This window comes from Tauraco erythrolophus, chromosome 1 (assembly GCF_009769465.1).
Source record: "Tauraco erythrolophus isolate bTauEry1 chromosome 1, bTauEry1.pri, whole genome shotgun sequence".
In the NCBI taxonomy this organism is placed as follows: Eukaryota; Metazoa; Chordata; class Aves; order Musophagiformes; family Musophagidae; genus Tauraco; species Tauraco erythrolophus.
Window position 1 is genome coordinate 92,412,302 of NC_141465.1, and position 17,917 is coordinate 92,430,218.

The following is a 17,917-nucleotide window of genomic DNA, read 5'->3' on the forward strand; positions in this document are numbered from 1 at the left end:
GTCTTGAGCATATCAACCATAAAACAATAAGAGTTTTTGATTCTCAGAGAAGTAAAGAGGGAGGTCAGCAGAACTGTCACCTTGGACTTTGGAGGGCAGACTTTGGCTTCTTTAGGAGCCTAGTTGACAGAGTCCCTTGGGAATGCCAAAGGAGTCCAGGAAGGCTAAACATTCTTCAAGAAGGAAATCCTAAAGGCAAAGGAGCAGGCGGTCCCCATGTGCTGAAAGAGCAGTTGGCAGGGAAGAAGACCAGCCTGGCTGAAAAAAGAGCTTTGGCTGGAACTCAGGAATAAAAGGAGAGTTTATGATCTTTGGAAGAAGGGGCAGACAACTCAGGAGGATTACAAGGAAGTTGTGAGGTTATGCAGGGAGAAAATTAGAAGGGCCAAAACTCAACTAGAACTTGAACTGGGTACTGTGGTAAAAGACAATAAAAAATGTTTCTTTAAATACATTAGCAACCAAAGGAGGTCTAAGGAGAATCTCCATCCTTTATTGGATGCAGAGGAAAACATAGTAACAGAGGATGAGGAAAAGGATGAGGTCCTTAATGCCTTCTTTGCCTCAGTCATTAACAGTAAGACCAGTTGATCTTCAGGTACTGGGGCTGGAAGACAGGGACAGGGAGCAGAATGAAGCCCTCATAATCCAAGGGGTAATGGTTAGCGACCTGCTACAGCTCTTAGACATAAATAGCTCTATGGGGCCAGATGGGACCCACCCAAGGGTATTGAGGAGCTGGCGGAGGAGCCCACTAAGCCACTTTCCATCGTTTATCAACAGTTCTGGCTAACCAGGGATGTCCCAGTTGACTAGAATTTAGCAAATGTGACACCCATCTAGAAGAAGGGCCAGAAGGAGAATCCAGGAAACTACAGGCCTGTCAGCGTGACCTCAGTGCCAGCAAAAGTTATAGAGCAGATCATCTTGAGTGCCATCATGTGGCACGTACAGGACAACCAGGCAACCAGACCCAGTCAGCATGGGTCTAGGAAAGACAAGTCCTGCTAATTTGATCTCTTTCTATGACAAGGTGACCTGCTTAGTGCATGAGGGAAAGGCTGTGGATATTGTCTACCTAGACTGTAGTAAAGCCTTTGACACAGTTTACTACAGCGTTCTCCTGGAGAAACTGGCTGCTCATGGCTTGTATTGATGTATGCTTCACTGGGTAAAAAAGTGACCGGATGGCCAAAAAGCCCAAAGAGATGTGGTGAATAGAGTTAAATCCAGTTGGTGGCCAGCCACAAGTGGTGCTCCCCAGGGCTCAGTATTGGGGCCATTTCTGTTTAAAATCTTTATCAATGATCCGGACGAGAGGATCGAGTGCACCCTCAGTAAGTTTGCAGATGACACCAAGTTGGACGGGAGTGTTAATCTGCTTGAGAGTAAGAAGGCTCTGCAGAGGGATCTGGACAGGCTGTTGAATCTCTGTTGGAGAGTCAATAAGACTAAGTGTCAGGTCTTGTGGTTGTGTCACAGCAACCCCATGCAATGGTACAGTAAGAGTGGCTGGAAAGCTGCCTGGAGGAAAAGGACCTAGGGGTGTTTATGGACAGCCAGATGAATATGAGCCAGCAGTGTACCCAGGTGACCAAGAAGGCCAATAGCATCCTGGCTTCTATCAGAAATACTATGCCCAGTAGGACTAAGGAAATTATTATCTCCTCGTCCTTGACATTGGTGAGGCTGCACCTCAAATACTATGTACAGTTTTGTGCCCCTCACTACAAGAAAGACATTAAGGTGCTGGAGCATGTCCAAAGAAGAACAATGAAGCTGGCAAAAGGTTTAGAGCACAAGTCTTATGAGGAGTGGCTGAAGGAACTAGATTTGTTTAGCTTAGAGACAAGGAAGCTCAGGAGAGACCTTATCACTCTGTACAACCACCTGAAAAGAGATCACAGTGAGGTGTCAGTCTCTTCTCTCAAGTAACAAGCGATAGGACAAGAGGAAATGGCCTCAAGTTGTGCCAAGGGAGGTTTAGATTGGATATGAAGAAAAATTTCTTCACCAAAAGGGTTGTCAGGCATTGGAACAGGGTGCCCAGGGAAGTGGTTGAGTCACTACCCCTGGAGGTATTTAAAAGACATGTAGATGTGATGCTTAGGGACATGGTTTAGTGGTGGACTTGGCAGTGTTAGGTTAATGGTTGGACTCAATGACCTTAAAGATCTTTTCCTACAAAAATGATTCTATGATTTAATGATCCACTTAAGCTCCTGGCAATGACAGAGCTGCTACCTGAAGTCATAAAATATAATCACTTGTTTAAATATGTGTTAAAACAGAATTGCAAAATATTTACCCAAAAACTTGAGGTTTATGAATTATTTAGCTCCAGTAGCCTTACCATAAGACAAGTGTTTAAGGTCATTACAGAATCAGCAGGAAAGACTGTGAGAAAAACTGAGAATGACATTTCTGCCTATCTGAATTAAGATGCTTAAAAATCAAGAAGATAGACATATTTTCAAAACAGTCTTCACTCCGTGACAAGAGCGTTCAGCAAAACTAGCTCAAAGCTGTTGTCATCAAGATGAAGCGATGCCCTTGTTGGTAATGAGATTAATGACATGCCATCAACAATGATGCAGAAGATAATACAATCAATAGGTTTCAGGAAATCAACAATAAAGTAGAGAACATATCTAAATAAAGAGCTATAGCTAGAAGAGCATTGTGTTAAATCTATGCATTTTTTGGAAGAGGTTATGCATTATTTATTTCTCTGTATTAATATCTTTAAATATGTGAATATGAATAAAATTAATATAAATACTCAAATCTTTAACATAATGTCTTTAAAGAAAAATCTTCATAGACAGATCATGCCTTTTGTCCTGACTGTTGCATTGTCATTCACGTAACAGACAAGATCTATAAGTTCTCAGTAGAGAACAGAACGGAACAAAGAACAGAATAAAATAGACTAGAATAGACTATTCCAACTGCCTGACCAATTCAGGGCTGACCAAATGCTGAGGCATGTTGTTAAGAGCATTGTCCAAATGCCTCTTAAACACTGACAGGCTTGGGACATCAACCACCTCTCTAGGAAGCCTGTTCCAGTGTCTGACCATCTTCTCAGTAAAGAAATGCTTCCTAATGAAGTCCAGTCTAAAGCTTCCCTGGTGCGGCTTTGAACCATTCCCACACGTCTTATCACAGGATACCAGGGAGAAGAGATCAGCACCTCCCTCTCCACTTCCTCTCCTCAGGAAGCTGTAGAGAGCAAGGAGGTCACCTCTTAGCCTCCTTTCCTACAACCTAGAAAAGCCCAAAGTCCTCAGCAGCTCCTCATAGAACATGTCTTCTTACCCCTTCACCAGCTTTGTTACCCACCTCTGGGTGCATGCAGAGACCTTCACATCCTTCTTAAATTGTTGGGCCCGGAACTGCCCACAGTACTCAGGGTGAGGCTGCACCAAGGCTGAATACAGCAGGACAATCACCTCTTTTGGCCAGATGGTTCTACTGTGTTTGATGCACCCCGGGGTACTTTAGAGCTTCTGCTTTGATTCTTTTTCAGTGCAAGTAAATTAGTTCTTAACATTTTTGTGATGTCATTATTTGGCAATGTAATAATACTTTCTTTCTGAAGTATATGCAAACCATAAAGTAAATGATGAATGAAAAATCAATATTTTCATATGTTATTGATTTTATATACCCAGAGGACCTGACAATTCAGTAGTTAAACTGATTTGTCTATTAAAATCCTGTTGGACTTAATCAAGATTTTGCCTCTTTTCTCCTAGGTGCAGAAAATCCTTTTATTTTCAAGATCCAATCAGTTGAACTAAAGAAAAGAATCTTACTCTGTCAGAAATAACCACCCAGTTTTCTTCCTAGGAAAGGTAGAAGGTTGTTCTCTTTTTTAATCTAAACTGTCCCAGTACTTATCCATTTATATTGGAATGAAGAACGGTCTAAACATTATAAAATGAAGTAGACTTAAAATGCAAATAACCGTAGTATAATTCTCCTTGCCTCCATCTAGGGTAAATTTAAGGAATCATGGGCTGTAGAGCTGTAAGTGAAATCTAATTTCAGGTATTCAGGTCCCCTGTGTTACAGGATTAAGTTTAGTATGATTGAAATATGTTTGTTCTCAATAATCTCCAATTAAAGATATCCTAAAATCTCTGCTGATGGTAATGTTCAGTGGTTCCGCCGCCTTTTTGTTGAAAGATTTTTCCAATTTAAATATTACTTCTGCAGAGCCTTTGCAATCAAAACAGTTTAGAACAGGAAAGCAATAGAGTAAGACAGGATTTTTGTCTTTAATTACAGTTTTTTGAGATTTTTTTCCCGTCATAAGTACCTAATGAGAAACAGTGATCTGTATGTCTTTAAGCAAAATGTAATTCTGTGACTTGAATTAAGAATGGCTTAATGCTCATTAAAACTATTTTGTTTGTGTTCTTACAGCCTTTTAAATTTGAGCAAGCACATTCAAAACAGTACTAATGTCTGATGTGTGGGGTAAATTTTCCTCTCTTCAAGTTAAACAGAGGACTTCATGTAGTTCTGTTGGGAGTGAAAATTAGCAAGGAATTGTTAAGGTTTTAGTTCATTGCTATATTTCTCATGGATAGTTATTTATGTAAACAATAAATAAATAACAAGAAATTCAAATAAATATATGACATAGTGGAAGATGAAAAGGATTGCAATGGTCTTTTGTTCACACAGTATTTCATTTCACAATCTTAAATAAAACTGTATTATATATGAGATTTTCTCTTACTGAAAGTTAATCATGCCTAGGAAAAGAAACTGGTGGTCACAATCTCCATCTCAAACCGTGCAATCACACAGTCATAGGATAATTCAGGTTGGAAGACATCTCAGTAGGTCTGTAGTCCAACCTCCTTCTCAAAGCAGGGTCAGCTATGAGACCAGAACATATCCATTTGAGTCTTGAAAACCTTCAAGGATGAAGACTGCCCAATGTCTATGGATGAACTGTTCAATTTGCTTGACTGTTGTCATGGAGAAGTCCGGGCACCATTTAAAAAAAAATGTATGTATGTTTGTTTGTTTAGACAGCTGTATACTAAAACTGCTTCATGACAGGATTGATGTGTTAACAGAATAAGAGATGTTACTGTATTTTGAGGTTGGGGCTATAAGCAGAGGTCACAGCTGCTTCTCTGTTTACTGCAGGAACAAGGGAGAGACTGTAGATGTTTTCAACACAGCTATTTTCTATTTAGGCTTTGTTGTGTACAGCTGCAGCTAGAGGATTGACTGAGATGTTCTGGTGAGTTTTACTCACTTTACGAGTTGCAGACTTATCATCCCTTCTAAGAGTCACTAATGTCAAGGAACGAAATTTTTAACTTGGCTCAAGTGTTTTTCGGAAAAAAGTCTAGAGAATGTAAAACTTGTATGAAATGATACAGCTGGCCTGAATGCAGTGGCAACATGTACTAAAAAAGCCCAGAGTGACTAATGATTTCTGGTAAGAAGTTCTAGGCCTAGAGCTCTTCTTGTAGGAAGACTGTCATCAAATAGAGTTAAAAAGACATCACTTCCCTTCTTCTTCATGAGATTTCAGCATCCATGGAGAGTCTACGGGCATTCCAGTGCTGGAGACTGAACTGGCAGGGGTGCACGAAATAGAATTCAGCCAAAAAAGACTAAAAGTGTGCTTTTTCTGCCCATTGACAAGATATCTATAACATTTTAGTTGATTCTATCATCTGTTCTTCATCCATGAGCTGATTCCACCCAAGGAATCATAGAATCATAGAATCGTCTGGTTGGAAGAGACCTTCAAGATCATCAAGTCCAACCATTCACCCTGCATTGTCAGGGTCCCTAAACCATGTTCCTCAACACCAAATCCACACGGTTTTCAAACACCTCCAGGGATGAGGACTCCACCACCTCCCTGGGCAGCCTGTTCCAATACTTCACAACCCTCTCAGTAAAGAAATTTTTCCTGATATTTAACCTAAATTTCCCCTGGTGCAACTTGAGGCAACTCCCTCTCGTCCTGTCATTCATAACATGCGAGAAGAGACTGACACTCGTCTCCCTACGACTTCCTTTCAGGTAATTGTAGAGAGCGGTAAGGTCCCCCTGAGCCTCCTCCAGACTAAACAGTCCCAGCTCCCTCAGCCACTCCTCATAGGACAAGTTCTCTGAATCCTTCACTAGTTTCATTGCTCTTCTCTGAACCTGCTCCAGCACCTCAACATCCTTCCTGAAGTGAGGGACTGCAGTAACTTAAGAAGTCTTCTGTTCTTGTCTGCATTGTAGTCCGACATGTATTATATTCATGTTCCCAATATTAAAGATCATTTTATAGGACTGGTACTTACTCTACTTTGTATTATTATTATAATAATGTTTGTTTATTTATATGCTTATTTATTTATTATTATAGTTTAGCAAGGCATCTTACTGGATAAACAAAATTCAGGTGCTCCAGGAACTGCTGGATTAGATGCTTAATATGTAAATTAATAAAACACTGGGGCAAACTCAGGCTTAACCAATATTAGAAAATACATAGCTGAGAATGATTCAAAGACTGTATTTGATATGTTAGATTTTCTGAAATCAGAATATCAAAGCTTTTAACCTGTACTCTTTACCATTGAAGTAGATAGCATTATAGAACTCATATGCTACAGTTCTAGCTTTTAAGATGAATAGCTTTGACACACACAAAAAAATTCAAGCATAATAACGTAACTCCATTAATCTGCATCATTATAATATGCCCTGCAGCACCACCAAACAACTGTATCAAATAATCTATGTTTTTGTTCATTTGAACCTAAAGATTAATGCATTTCCACAGTTCTCAATTTTAAATTAAGGGCAAAAAGATAAATAAATATGTGTCTCTTAATTGAATGCAAAAATTGCTTCATATATCTTATGGCTTCATAAAACTAGCAGGAGATTTTATACATCCAGTTGAATTGTACATTATTGCTGCTCTGCTGCACTTAGATCCAAATTCAATTTAAATTATAACTTTTTTAGTTCAATTAACAAAAGTGTTGCTTTCATGATGTTTGTTTCCATTTGGTTCTTTACTCTTCTGTTCCAAAGAATGAATGAATCCTAAAAGAATTATTTCCCATGGAGTTCTAACCTTTTATTATAACCCAAATAGTTAATAGTTAATAGTTGGTAAATCTTAATGATTATGTTGATTCTTTCTTTATATATTTCTGGATATTTAAACTCTAGAAATGAAGCATTGTTACGTGTATGTAAAAATAAAATGTTACTTACATTTCAGATGAATTATCAAGTCTGTCTCTTAAAGATTAATTTAAACTAATCTGTCCTTTAAATATTTGTGCTTTTGCTTTGAATTAACTTCCTACACTCACATTGCAATTAATGGAATGCATTTCTCTCTCACTATCTGGAATCTAGTTAATTACGCTTCCTTTATTCCTCTCTTTTTGTCAATAAACTCTTCATTTTGTATCTTATCTTTGTATATTACATACAAGTTACTTTTAACAGCAGAGGCTTCTTAATGACTTTTTCACGATTAACTGGTAAGTTATTTTATACATAGTGCTCTTTATAGCTTTTGAGTTTATCTGTGAACGTAAACCAGATAACCAGGAAATTATTTTGGCTGTATATGGAAACATTCTTTAATATTTTGCTTGAGATTGTAAGTACAACACTCTGTACTTCCTACAGAAACGTCTGAAAAAAACTATGAGAGTACCTAAAATAAGAAAGAAAATATGGACCCAAATTAGAACACAACTTCTAATCTTTAATGAAAATATCATGTAATTTCATAGGCTTTTTTTACGCTGTTTGGAAGATTGGTATCAAGTGTAACCAGATTAGTTATCTTGGATAGTTATGCCACTGGACTGTAAAAAAAGATAGTAAAGTTAGAGCATACTCTTACTCAGGCTTGCAATACTTTGATTCTATAGGGGACATTTAAGGTGGGTTTTTTTCACTTTCTTTGGGGAGGGAAAAAAATATTATATGTATATATACACATGCACAGACAAAAGCATATTTCTCTCTATATATATATATTCCAAGGACTATTTTATCTAAAGAAAGAAAAAATATTTGTCAGAATTAGAAAGTAATATTAAAGTTTTGACACTTTATTTAAAAAAAATAAAAAAGACAACCAATGCCATTTTTGTATACATTTGGTATACATTATCCTATTATTATGTCTCATCAGGTGCTACAACTATTGAAAAGTATGATCTCAGAACAAATATATGGATTCAGGCTGGAGTGATGAATGGCAGGAGGCTTCAGTTTGGTGTAGCTGTCATCGATGACAAGCTGTTTGTCATTGGAGGCCGGGATGGTTTAAAGACATTAAACACTGTTGAATGTTACAATCCAAAGACCAAGGCTTGGACTGTGTTACCACCAATGTCAACCCATAGGCATGGCTTAGGTAAGGAAAAAAAGTTTTACAAAGGTACCACATTTTTTGGATATGTAATTTCCAATGGAAAACTAAGTACTTTTAAGCTATTGTAGCACTCTGAACAGTAGCAATAAATAATTCCATTGTTCTTGTCAGATCACTGAGAGTATACAGAAGGTTTAAGTACATTTTTATTATTTACCAAAATAATACTGGGTAAAAGGGGAAAAAAGAAAAAGCAACAAACAAATAAAAGGCAGAGGAAAAGAGAAAAAAACCCTGAAACTTACCCTGGTTTGTGAGAAAATTTGGGTTTGCATGCACTGATTTTGAAAAAGGATATCTTTATTTATCAAACAATCAAGATATTATTTATTTTTAATCAAAGCATTATGTGTTTTCATTTATCCAGTATGATAGGAAAAAAAGCTATAAACACTATGTCAGTGATGGACTGATGTACTTTACAAAGTATTTGTAGTAATAGTTTCACCGTGACTGAGAGCATATTTTCCCATAGCATGTTTTCAGGTAAGTTTTTTTTTGTTTTAGTTTGTTCTTTTTAGTAGTATTATCTGTACCACTGTCAGCATTAATCAAGCCACATTATATCCCTGTTCTCTACTCAGAGAAATATACATTTGGTGGGATTTTTTTAATTATTTTTTAAATTAAGCAAAATAAAGTTACATTGTACACTTGGGAAAAAACAAAAAAACCCAACAACAACAACGAGCCAAAACAAACAACAATAGTCTTTCTATTATGCCTATCATTTATATGTAATAGGAAAAAAAAATAATTTATTCAGTTACATAAGTAATTTTGTGATACTATTACAATATTCTTTTCTACTCTTAACTGTAGAGTGATGAGATTTTCTTGCTTAAAGAAAGGAGTTGAGAATCTAGGACATTCCCATCAGAATATAGTTTTTATAAGGTATAGAAAACTGAACTGTTCCTTATCTGTTCTGCTAAAACCACTTTGTGTGACAGAATCATTACAATGTCACGAAAAATAAAAATGAAAAAGACATACTATGTTATCATGTCCATTCCCCAGAGTTACAATCTGCAGCAAGTCCTTTAATGTACTACTGTTGTCAACATCTCACAAAATGAAGGTGCCTTTTTTTTCTCTCTTGCTATTTGACATTAATATCATAATATGCATTTCTACAGTGGCTGTCATAATCCATTTTTGTTATTAAATATGTCTTATAATAAAAAGTAGTGATGAGAATCTATGTCAAATAGCATCATGGCACTAAATGGCTCTGTGATTGAAAATTGTTTCCTAAGTTTATATTTCATTATAATGCTGCAGAAATACATGTAATGTCTTTTTTACCAGTGTTTGAGAATTTTACAGAATCTCTTATGAGTTTCAATGCTACTCCCAAGGGTGGTAAAAATGCAACAACTTCAGCTATAACACAGGAGATTATTAATAAAACATTAGGGAATTCTTGCTAGAGAAAAAATTTTCCCAGTGACAAGAGATGGGGCTGTGATTGAAAACCCTTTGTGATAAGTTCAAAAGTTATGTATCATTTTGGATTGATCATTCTACAGATGTTTTTGGTCAACAGATTTTTAAAATACCTTTATAGTTTAAGTAAAGCTGTTCAGGAATGTTGAGGTTATGACTGGAGGAAAAATGGTATGTTTTCTACAGGAGAAGAAAGGGAATACACAAGGCATTTGACCGCTTGAGGGTATTTTGGTTTTGTGTGAGTCACTTTTGAATTTTCATGTTACAGAAATTGAGGGTTTTTTGTAAACAACATGTAAAATGAGGAGAGAAGTATAAACTGGGATTGTACTGGTGGTTATGAAAATTATTAAATGCAGTTGTTTGGAAAGTCCCAAACAGGTAGAGATGTACTCATTTTCTTTATTTGGAATTGTGTAAGTCATGATATATTATTTCCTGAGAAGCTTAGCAAATAGAATTTCATTGCTTTTTTTGGTGTGATTTTTTTTTTCCCCAGGAATGCAAAAAAAAATATTATTTTAGTAAATGCTCTTTGTAATGAGAAATTAATCTGCAGTAAGAATTTTTTTGTTGTTTTCTAAAATACGTGTTATGTTATATACATGTAGTGAAAAAACTAGAACTGTTTGAATTAGATTTTGTATACAAGATTAGAAATAGGCACCCATCCCTTACATTGATGTCTTTTTTGTTGACATCAGCAAAAAAAATCAGATATACCTCTTTGTAACTAAAGTCACAACCAGGCAATACAATTCACTTTGTTCTGTCTTCATATATTCTTCAATAGAACTATGTGTGTAGAACTTGATATATGTAGAAATAAGAAATGAGAAAATGAAAACTGACAGGTCTTTTAGTGAAAGTACATAGTGTAGGAAGTCGTATGTTAGGCTGTTTCAGCGCTGTTGATGGAAGATGAGTGGAAGCTATGGTAGTGATAGTGTTTGGAATAAGTGGTGCTGAAGTACAGAAAAAAAGGGTACATTGTGAGATACAAACATATTATTTAAACTAACATTGATTCTAATATCTCTGTCAAATAGGTCATAAAACAGTATGGAATATGAAAGTAATAAGAAGCCAGAAAGGCAGTGGAAATCACAAATGAAATATGGGGAAGGTGAGACCTGAGAAACAGAAAGACAAAATCAAAACCCATTTAAGGAAGGCAGAAAGAGACTGAAATAACAAAGAGGGGAAAAAATGTAAAACAGTTTGTGGATTATAAATTCAGCAAAGAAATGGGAAAAGCGGGTGTAGAATTGCTTTATAAAAGAATTGATAGGCTACATAGAGGAAGAGGAGAGAGGAAACGGGAAATCAATGGTAGACTGAATTTAAGCTTTAGATATCAAATCCAGTGGAACTGTGTTTGTTTGGTTTTTTTTAAAAAAAAAAAGGAACAACAACAAAAAAAGATTAATACTAAGCTCATCTTTCCAAAGTAAACAGTTTAGGTGCCTCAGTGAGAAAATTAGGCTTCCAGTATAGTTAAGGGAGAAGGACAGTCTTTTCAGGTACGTCTCCTAAATTGTCTTGCCCTCTCCATGAACTGCCTAAAGAGTGTCTAAGACAGTCAAACATGTATTTGTAAGATGATCAGCTTTAGAAGAAGGATAACAGGGCATGGTACTACCTAACAAACTCCTGTGCAGCTTAGAGTCAATGTAGTTTATTTTTCCTTTTCCCCTCTTGGAAGAGAGCATTTTGCCAGTTGGAATGGTCTGAGTGAAAATGCTATAAAAATATTCATGGGTGACGGGAAAGCCTTAGATTTATTTATATGGCATATAGGCCCAGAGTGAATGGCCCCAGAGGACCTAAAGAGTTTCCAAGTCTCAGTTTACACAGTGAGTTATGGCTTCGACTCATTGTCCTGAACCAGTTAAGTAGGTAATGTAAATGTATTCTTAAGGACCTGAGGGGTATGCTTAAAATCAGACAAAGTGAATACCTGCCAATAATGTGATTGTCATGAAACTAGTATGTGCAGGAATGAACATCTGAAAGACTAAGTCCAAGAATCACAAGTGGAAAGAAAATACAAGAAGTTAGGGAATTGCAGGATAAACCGTCTTTGATGTTGATGACAAAAATATAAAATGACTTTATGTGTTTGCACAAAGGTCTATTTCTATATTTCATTGAAAGAGAATGACCCACCATGCTTCTTAGACCCAGCTCCATTTTCCACGTCCATGTCTACTGCTCTAGAATCCAACACATGAGGCAGAGGGAAGGAAAAAAAATTACCTGGGGAAAAAAAGATAGCCCTGTAATTTTTAAGTAGTAATGAGAAATGTTAATGGAGGGAAAGATTGTGGAGAAACTAGAGTATAAGTTAAAAAGCTGGTAAGTTACATAACAAAGGGAATAGTTAAAATCAGAGCTAACAAATCAAGAATAAGATAGGACTTTCTATTTATTTTGGCCAAAATCAAAGACATGACTGCCCTCTTTTTGATCCATAGATAATGATGATACATCAATATGTATATATGCATACCAGTTCAAATATATATGATAACATATGTGTGTATATACGTATACATGTATATATGTCTGTGTATGTCATATATATCATGACGTACCTGTGTGCATGTGTATATATACACACACATACCTGATTAGTGTAAACTTATTGCATCTTTTTTCTGTGATATTGTGATTCATAGCACTATCAGTGTTTTGCTCTGTAATATGGAACTAGTAACATTTTTCATCTTGTAAGTTATAAACTACCCTTGGCTTCATCACAAGGTAAATGAAACCAGTTTACCTGCATTAGAAGCATTCATTTATTTCCAAATCTGTGTGCCTGTAGAAAAGCTGTGGGTTCTTTCCTTGCATTGCCAGCAGTTATAATGTATGCAATGTCCAAGCGTAAAGAAGTTTAACTGATAGCTGAATTACAAATGCAGCTGCATACTTAAACTATTATATTCCTCAGACTCATAATAATAGGGCAGTTTGAATGTTTATTGAATACTTCATTTCTCTTAGTAATTTAACTTTGCATAGAAGATCATTTTTGAAATAATACAAAAGCTTAAAGTCAATGCTTCTATTCATTTAAATGTTCTCCTATGTACTTTAAGTATAGGACACTAAATAAAGTAATATTTCCTAAATTATGAGGTGCAGTTAACTTTTTATGGATGTAAATTTGCATTAAATGCTAGTGACAAAAATGATAATCCAAAACATTGACATCAGTCAAGGTGGAAATTTCTAATACAGGCATGGGACTATAGATTTACACAACTACTGTTGTGATTCTTTAAAAAGACTATACAACTTCAAATTTGCAGAGAATACAAATGCAGTTAAATGTCTTATGTAGCTTAAGAATAGTAAATGTTACATAAAGTTTAATAAAGTGAACTGCTGGCCCAGCAAGAATATTTTTTTTTTTTTTTCAAGACAGGAAGGTTATTTTGCTTTGTCTTAGTACAGAAAACTAACCACCATGAATTATTTAATAAAGATAGTGAAATTCTGCCTATTCAAAGACAAATTTTGAAGCTGCAATAAGTGCCAGGCTAGAGGATTCATGAGCAGAGTAGATCAGATAGATACACAGCAATGTAGCAAAACCAGATAGTGTACAGGCTGAGTTTTACCTTTTTCATAAAACATTATGAAACACAGATTATTGCCTGTTCAACACTGAAAATCCAATGATGAATGATACCACTCTTTAGACCTAGACTGAAGGATAACTTTCAAGTCAGTGAGAGTTTAATTTTCATCTTCTATTTTAGAAATTTTTGCCATGGCAGTTAAGCAGTGATGTTATTTTAGATAGCGCTTAAGCCCCAATAAATGCATGTTTGTCTATGGAGCTACAATCTATCACAACAGCATTCAAGACATAATAGAAACCATTAAAATAGATTAGGATTATAAATAAAAGCTTGATACAGTCTTGACAGTAACATCCATGGTAACTGTAAAATGAACTATAAAAATGTAGAAAATAAAGGGAGACTTTTTTTCTTTTTTCTCCACTAGCTTGCAGGACAGCATCTCCTTTTTAAGTACAACCATTTCTGGGCTACAGAGGAGGCAAAAATGGCAAATTCACATCTTCCACTAAGAGACAAACAAAATAAGTAGGGGTTTGTTTTGTTGGGTTTTTTTGTGTTGTTTTTTTGGTTTTATTTTTTGATGTAAGTTTTACAGCAAAATGATTCCAAATTTTATGTATGTTGTGTGTATGCAAAAGAAACCACTATATGGAGAGAATAAAGTACAGAGGTGAACAGTCAGAAGCATAAGAATCTGAGATTCTGTTTTGGACATCAGGGCAGATACAAACCTGCAGTGTCCTTATGGACAGGAGGCCAGAGATGAAAGGAAGGAAGAAAGAAAGAAAGAAATGTCAGTAAAATGAGAATTCATAGAATCATGAATGGTTTGAGCTGGAATGGGACCTTAAAGATAATCTAGTTCCATCTGCCCTGCCATGGGCAGGGACATCTTTCATTAAACCAGGTTGTTTAAAGGCCCATCCAACCCGGCCTTGAACACTTCCAGGGATGGGGCATCCACAGCTGCTCTGGACAATTAATGCCACTGTGTCACCATCCTCATAGTGAGGAATTTCTTCCTTAGATCTAATCTAAATCTACCTTCTTCCCTTCTTCCAGTTTATATCCATTACCCCTTGACCTATCGCCACATGCCGTCATAAAAAGTCCCTCTCCAGCTTTCCTGTAGGCCCCCTTTAAGTACTGGAAGGCTGCTATAAGGTCTTCCTGGAGTCTTCTCCAGGCTGAACAACCCCAACTCTCTCAGCCTCTCTCTTCATAGGAGAGGTGCTCCAGCCCTTGGATTATCTTCATGGCCCTCCTACGGAAACGCTCCAATTCTCCATGTTTCTATGTGTTGGGGCCCGAGAGCTGAGTGCAGTATTCCAGGTGAGGTCTCATGAGAGCAGAGTAGAGGGGCAGAATCACCTCCCTCAACCTGCTGGCCACGCTTCTTTTGATGCAGCCCAGGATACAGTTGGCCTTCTGGGCTGCAAGTGCACATTACCAGCTCCTGTTGAGCTTCTCATCAACCAACACCCCTTCTCCTCAGGGCTGCTCTCAATCCATTCTCCGCCCAGCCTGTACTTATGCTTGGGATTGCCCTGACTCATGTGCAGGACCTTGCACTTGGCCTTGTTGAACTTCATGAGGTTCACACAGGCCTACCTCTCCAGTCTATCAAGGTCCCTCTGGATGGCATCCCTTCCCTCCAGCATGTCCACCACACCACACAGCTTGGTGTCGTCAGTAAACTTGCTGAGGATGCACTCAATCCCACTGTCCATGTCACCAACAACGATGTTAAACAGCACCGGCCCCAATACCGGCCCCTGAGGAACACCACTTGTCACTGGCCTCCACTTGGACATCGAGCCATTGACTACAACACTTTGAGTGTGACCATCCAACCCATTCCTTATCCACCGAGTGGTCCATTCATCAATTTCATGTCTGTCCAATTTGGAGACAAAGATATCATGCAGGACAGTATCAAAAGCTTTGTTGACACTATCTTAGTCAGAAAGTTGGTGATATCCTTAACCTGGGCACCAGCGACGCAGCAGACTTCCCTAAGAGGAAGGTCTATTCATAGATTCATAGATTCATAGATTTCTAGGTTGGAAAAGACCTTAGAGATTATCAAGTCCAACCATCCCTAATCCCCATTAAACCATAACCTCAAGTAGATCATCCACCCTATTCTTAAACACATCCAGGGATGGGGACTCAACCACCTCCCTGGGCAGCCGATTCCAGTGGCTGACAACCCTTTCAGAGAAGAAATACTTCCTAACATCCAACCTGAATCTCCCCTGACTAAGCTTATACCTATTTCCTCTTGTTCTATCACCCAACACTAATGTAAGGAGCCCTTCCCCCACCTCCCCACCATCTTTTCTCAAGTATTTGTAGGCTGTAATCAGGTCTCCCTTCAGCCTCCTCTTCTCCAGGCTAAACAGCCTCAACTCCCTCAGCCGCTCCTCGTAAGTTTTATTTTCCAGCCCCTTGACCAGTTTAGTCGCCCTTCTTTGGACTTGCTCCAGGAGCTCAATATCTCTCTCTATTCAGCATATCAGACCCTCTGTTTCCCTGAGATGAGAGTCACTAACAACTATAACCCATCTCTTCTTCCTCGTGGACATGGTTGTGATACAGGTTTAGGCCTTTCTGGCCTTGGCAACACCTGCGGTGTAGATGGGCTGTCATCTACATCATCAACTGGGCTTCCACATGCAGAGCCTCATACCTGTTGTGCAGAGGCACCTGGGAAGGCAAGGTTGACAAGGAGAAGATTTGCCTGTGGCCCAGAGGACGGACTTGCCTCCATTCACTTCTTTCCTTTAAGTTACTGCCTTCAGCGTGGTGGGGAGAGTATACAGAATCCTTTTCATCTTGGCGTTTCTTCTGTGGCTCTTTCTGTTTCTGTCTCAGGTTGGGCAGAGCATGACACCACCAGTCTATCTCTCTCTCAGACTCTTTGATGCTCCTTAACATTTCTACTTCCTCTCGCAGCTCTGCCACCATGCTGAGCAGGTCATCCACCTGGTTGCACCTCACACAGCTGTTCTTACCACTGCTGTCTCTTACTAGGGAAAGGCTCCGGCACTCCCTGCAGCCTGAGACCTGGACAGCTGCGTGCTTTTGTGGGAGCTCTGTCTGCACTGCCACATCCCTCCTACTGGGTGCAGAGGACTCAGTCTTCCACCGGGTGGATGCCATAGCTGAGCTCCTGAGAGGGTCATGGCCACCAACTAAACTCACCTCTGGAGCAGTTGCAGGCTGACTGCGCCCTTCCCGCGTGCCTTTCCCCACAAACTGTCACACAAATGCTGCACCATTGAGTTAGCATTGAAACCCACAGACTGATCTTACAGTAGCTTGTTGCAAGAGCCCTTCTGTGGACGGCCCAGAGTCATGACCATACACCAATATGGTTAGAAAATCATGCTCCGTTTATTACAAACAACACACAGGTTATATAGCAGAATGTGGCGTGACACGACTACATTCTACAATTGGCTTGCTTAGCGTAAACACACTCTCGTGGGCTATAGTGATAGGGCAGCGCTAGCAGACCACAGGTAATAAGCTCATCCCTTTAGTCTCCTCATTGCGGTCATCGGAGAGGCATCCAGGAGGCGTGCATCTTGGCAGGCGATCAATCTACATTTCCTTTTAAGGCCATTGAGTTAACTTGAAGGACGAAAGTAATCTAGTTGGTAACCTTGCGCTCTGGGGCCCAAGCAGGGATTGTCCATACCCGAGAGAATATTATGGCCAGTCTCGGAAAGGAATTCCTCCACAGTAGCTCATATCCTATTGGTATGAATAACCCATAATTATTCATGATTAGTTGATTTTCCCAAAAGTGCTCTAAGCACACCAACTATTTATAAAGAGTTCTTGACAGATATAATAATATTTTTTTTCAGAATGTTTGCTACAATGCCAAAAGCTAGAACATTGGGTAAGAAAACTTCGAGATATTAGTTTGTTAGAGAATGCTGACAACTGAAAAGTAATAAAGCCCTTCATACAACCACATGTTTATAGTACTGACCAAATTGTACTGCATTGGGCAATGACATTCCATATTTCCAGATATATGCAGCTTAATTATTCAATATTTAGATGCTCTGAGCAAATGACCATGATGCCTGTTCAAATCAAGCTTAAATCAACAGAGCTGTGAGCTTGATGCATTCTATACATGTTGAATCTGCAGCATATTCTGCTCATGCGGAAAATCTGAGATGCTTTTGAACCTTGACATATTGGCAATCATAAACAATACTTTCAGTCATGAAGAACACGTTTGTATATTGTACATGTGCTTCATGAGTACAAAGGAAAATGTCCACCACTTTGTTTTTTACCATGAAGGAACAGTTTCCACCTATAATCTGTCCCTTCCCCGTTTACATTCTTGTACAAAAGATTATTCACTATCATTAATTCAACAGTATGACTGGAATGG

The 17,917-nt window shown here is 38.1% G+C and overlaps 1 protein-coding gene across 2 annotated transcripts in view; it reads left to right on the forward strand.

The window, feature by feature from the left end:
• The window catches only part of KLHL1 (kelch like family member 1), a 276,154-nt gene that overhangs the window by 220,584 nt on the left and 37,653 nt on the right, over positions 1–17,917 (forward strand). For both annotated transcript variants that reach the window (XM_086611712.1, XM_086611716.1), the window contains one exon: positions 8,204–8,428. In XM_086611712.1, coding sequence (XP_086467838.1) covers positions 8,204–8,428 — 225 coding nt within the window. The remainder of the gene's footprint in view (positions 1–8,203; positions 8,429–17,917) is intronic.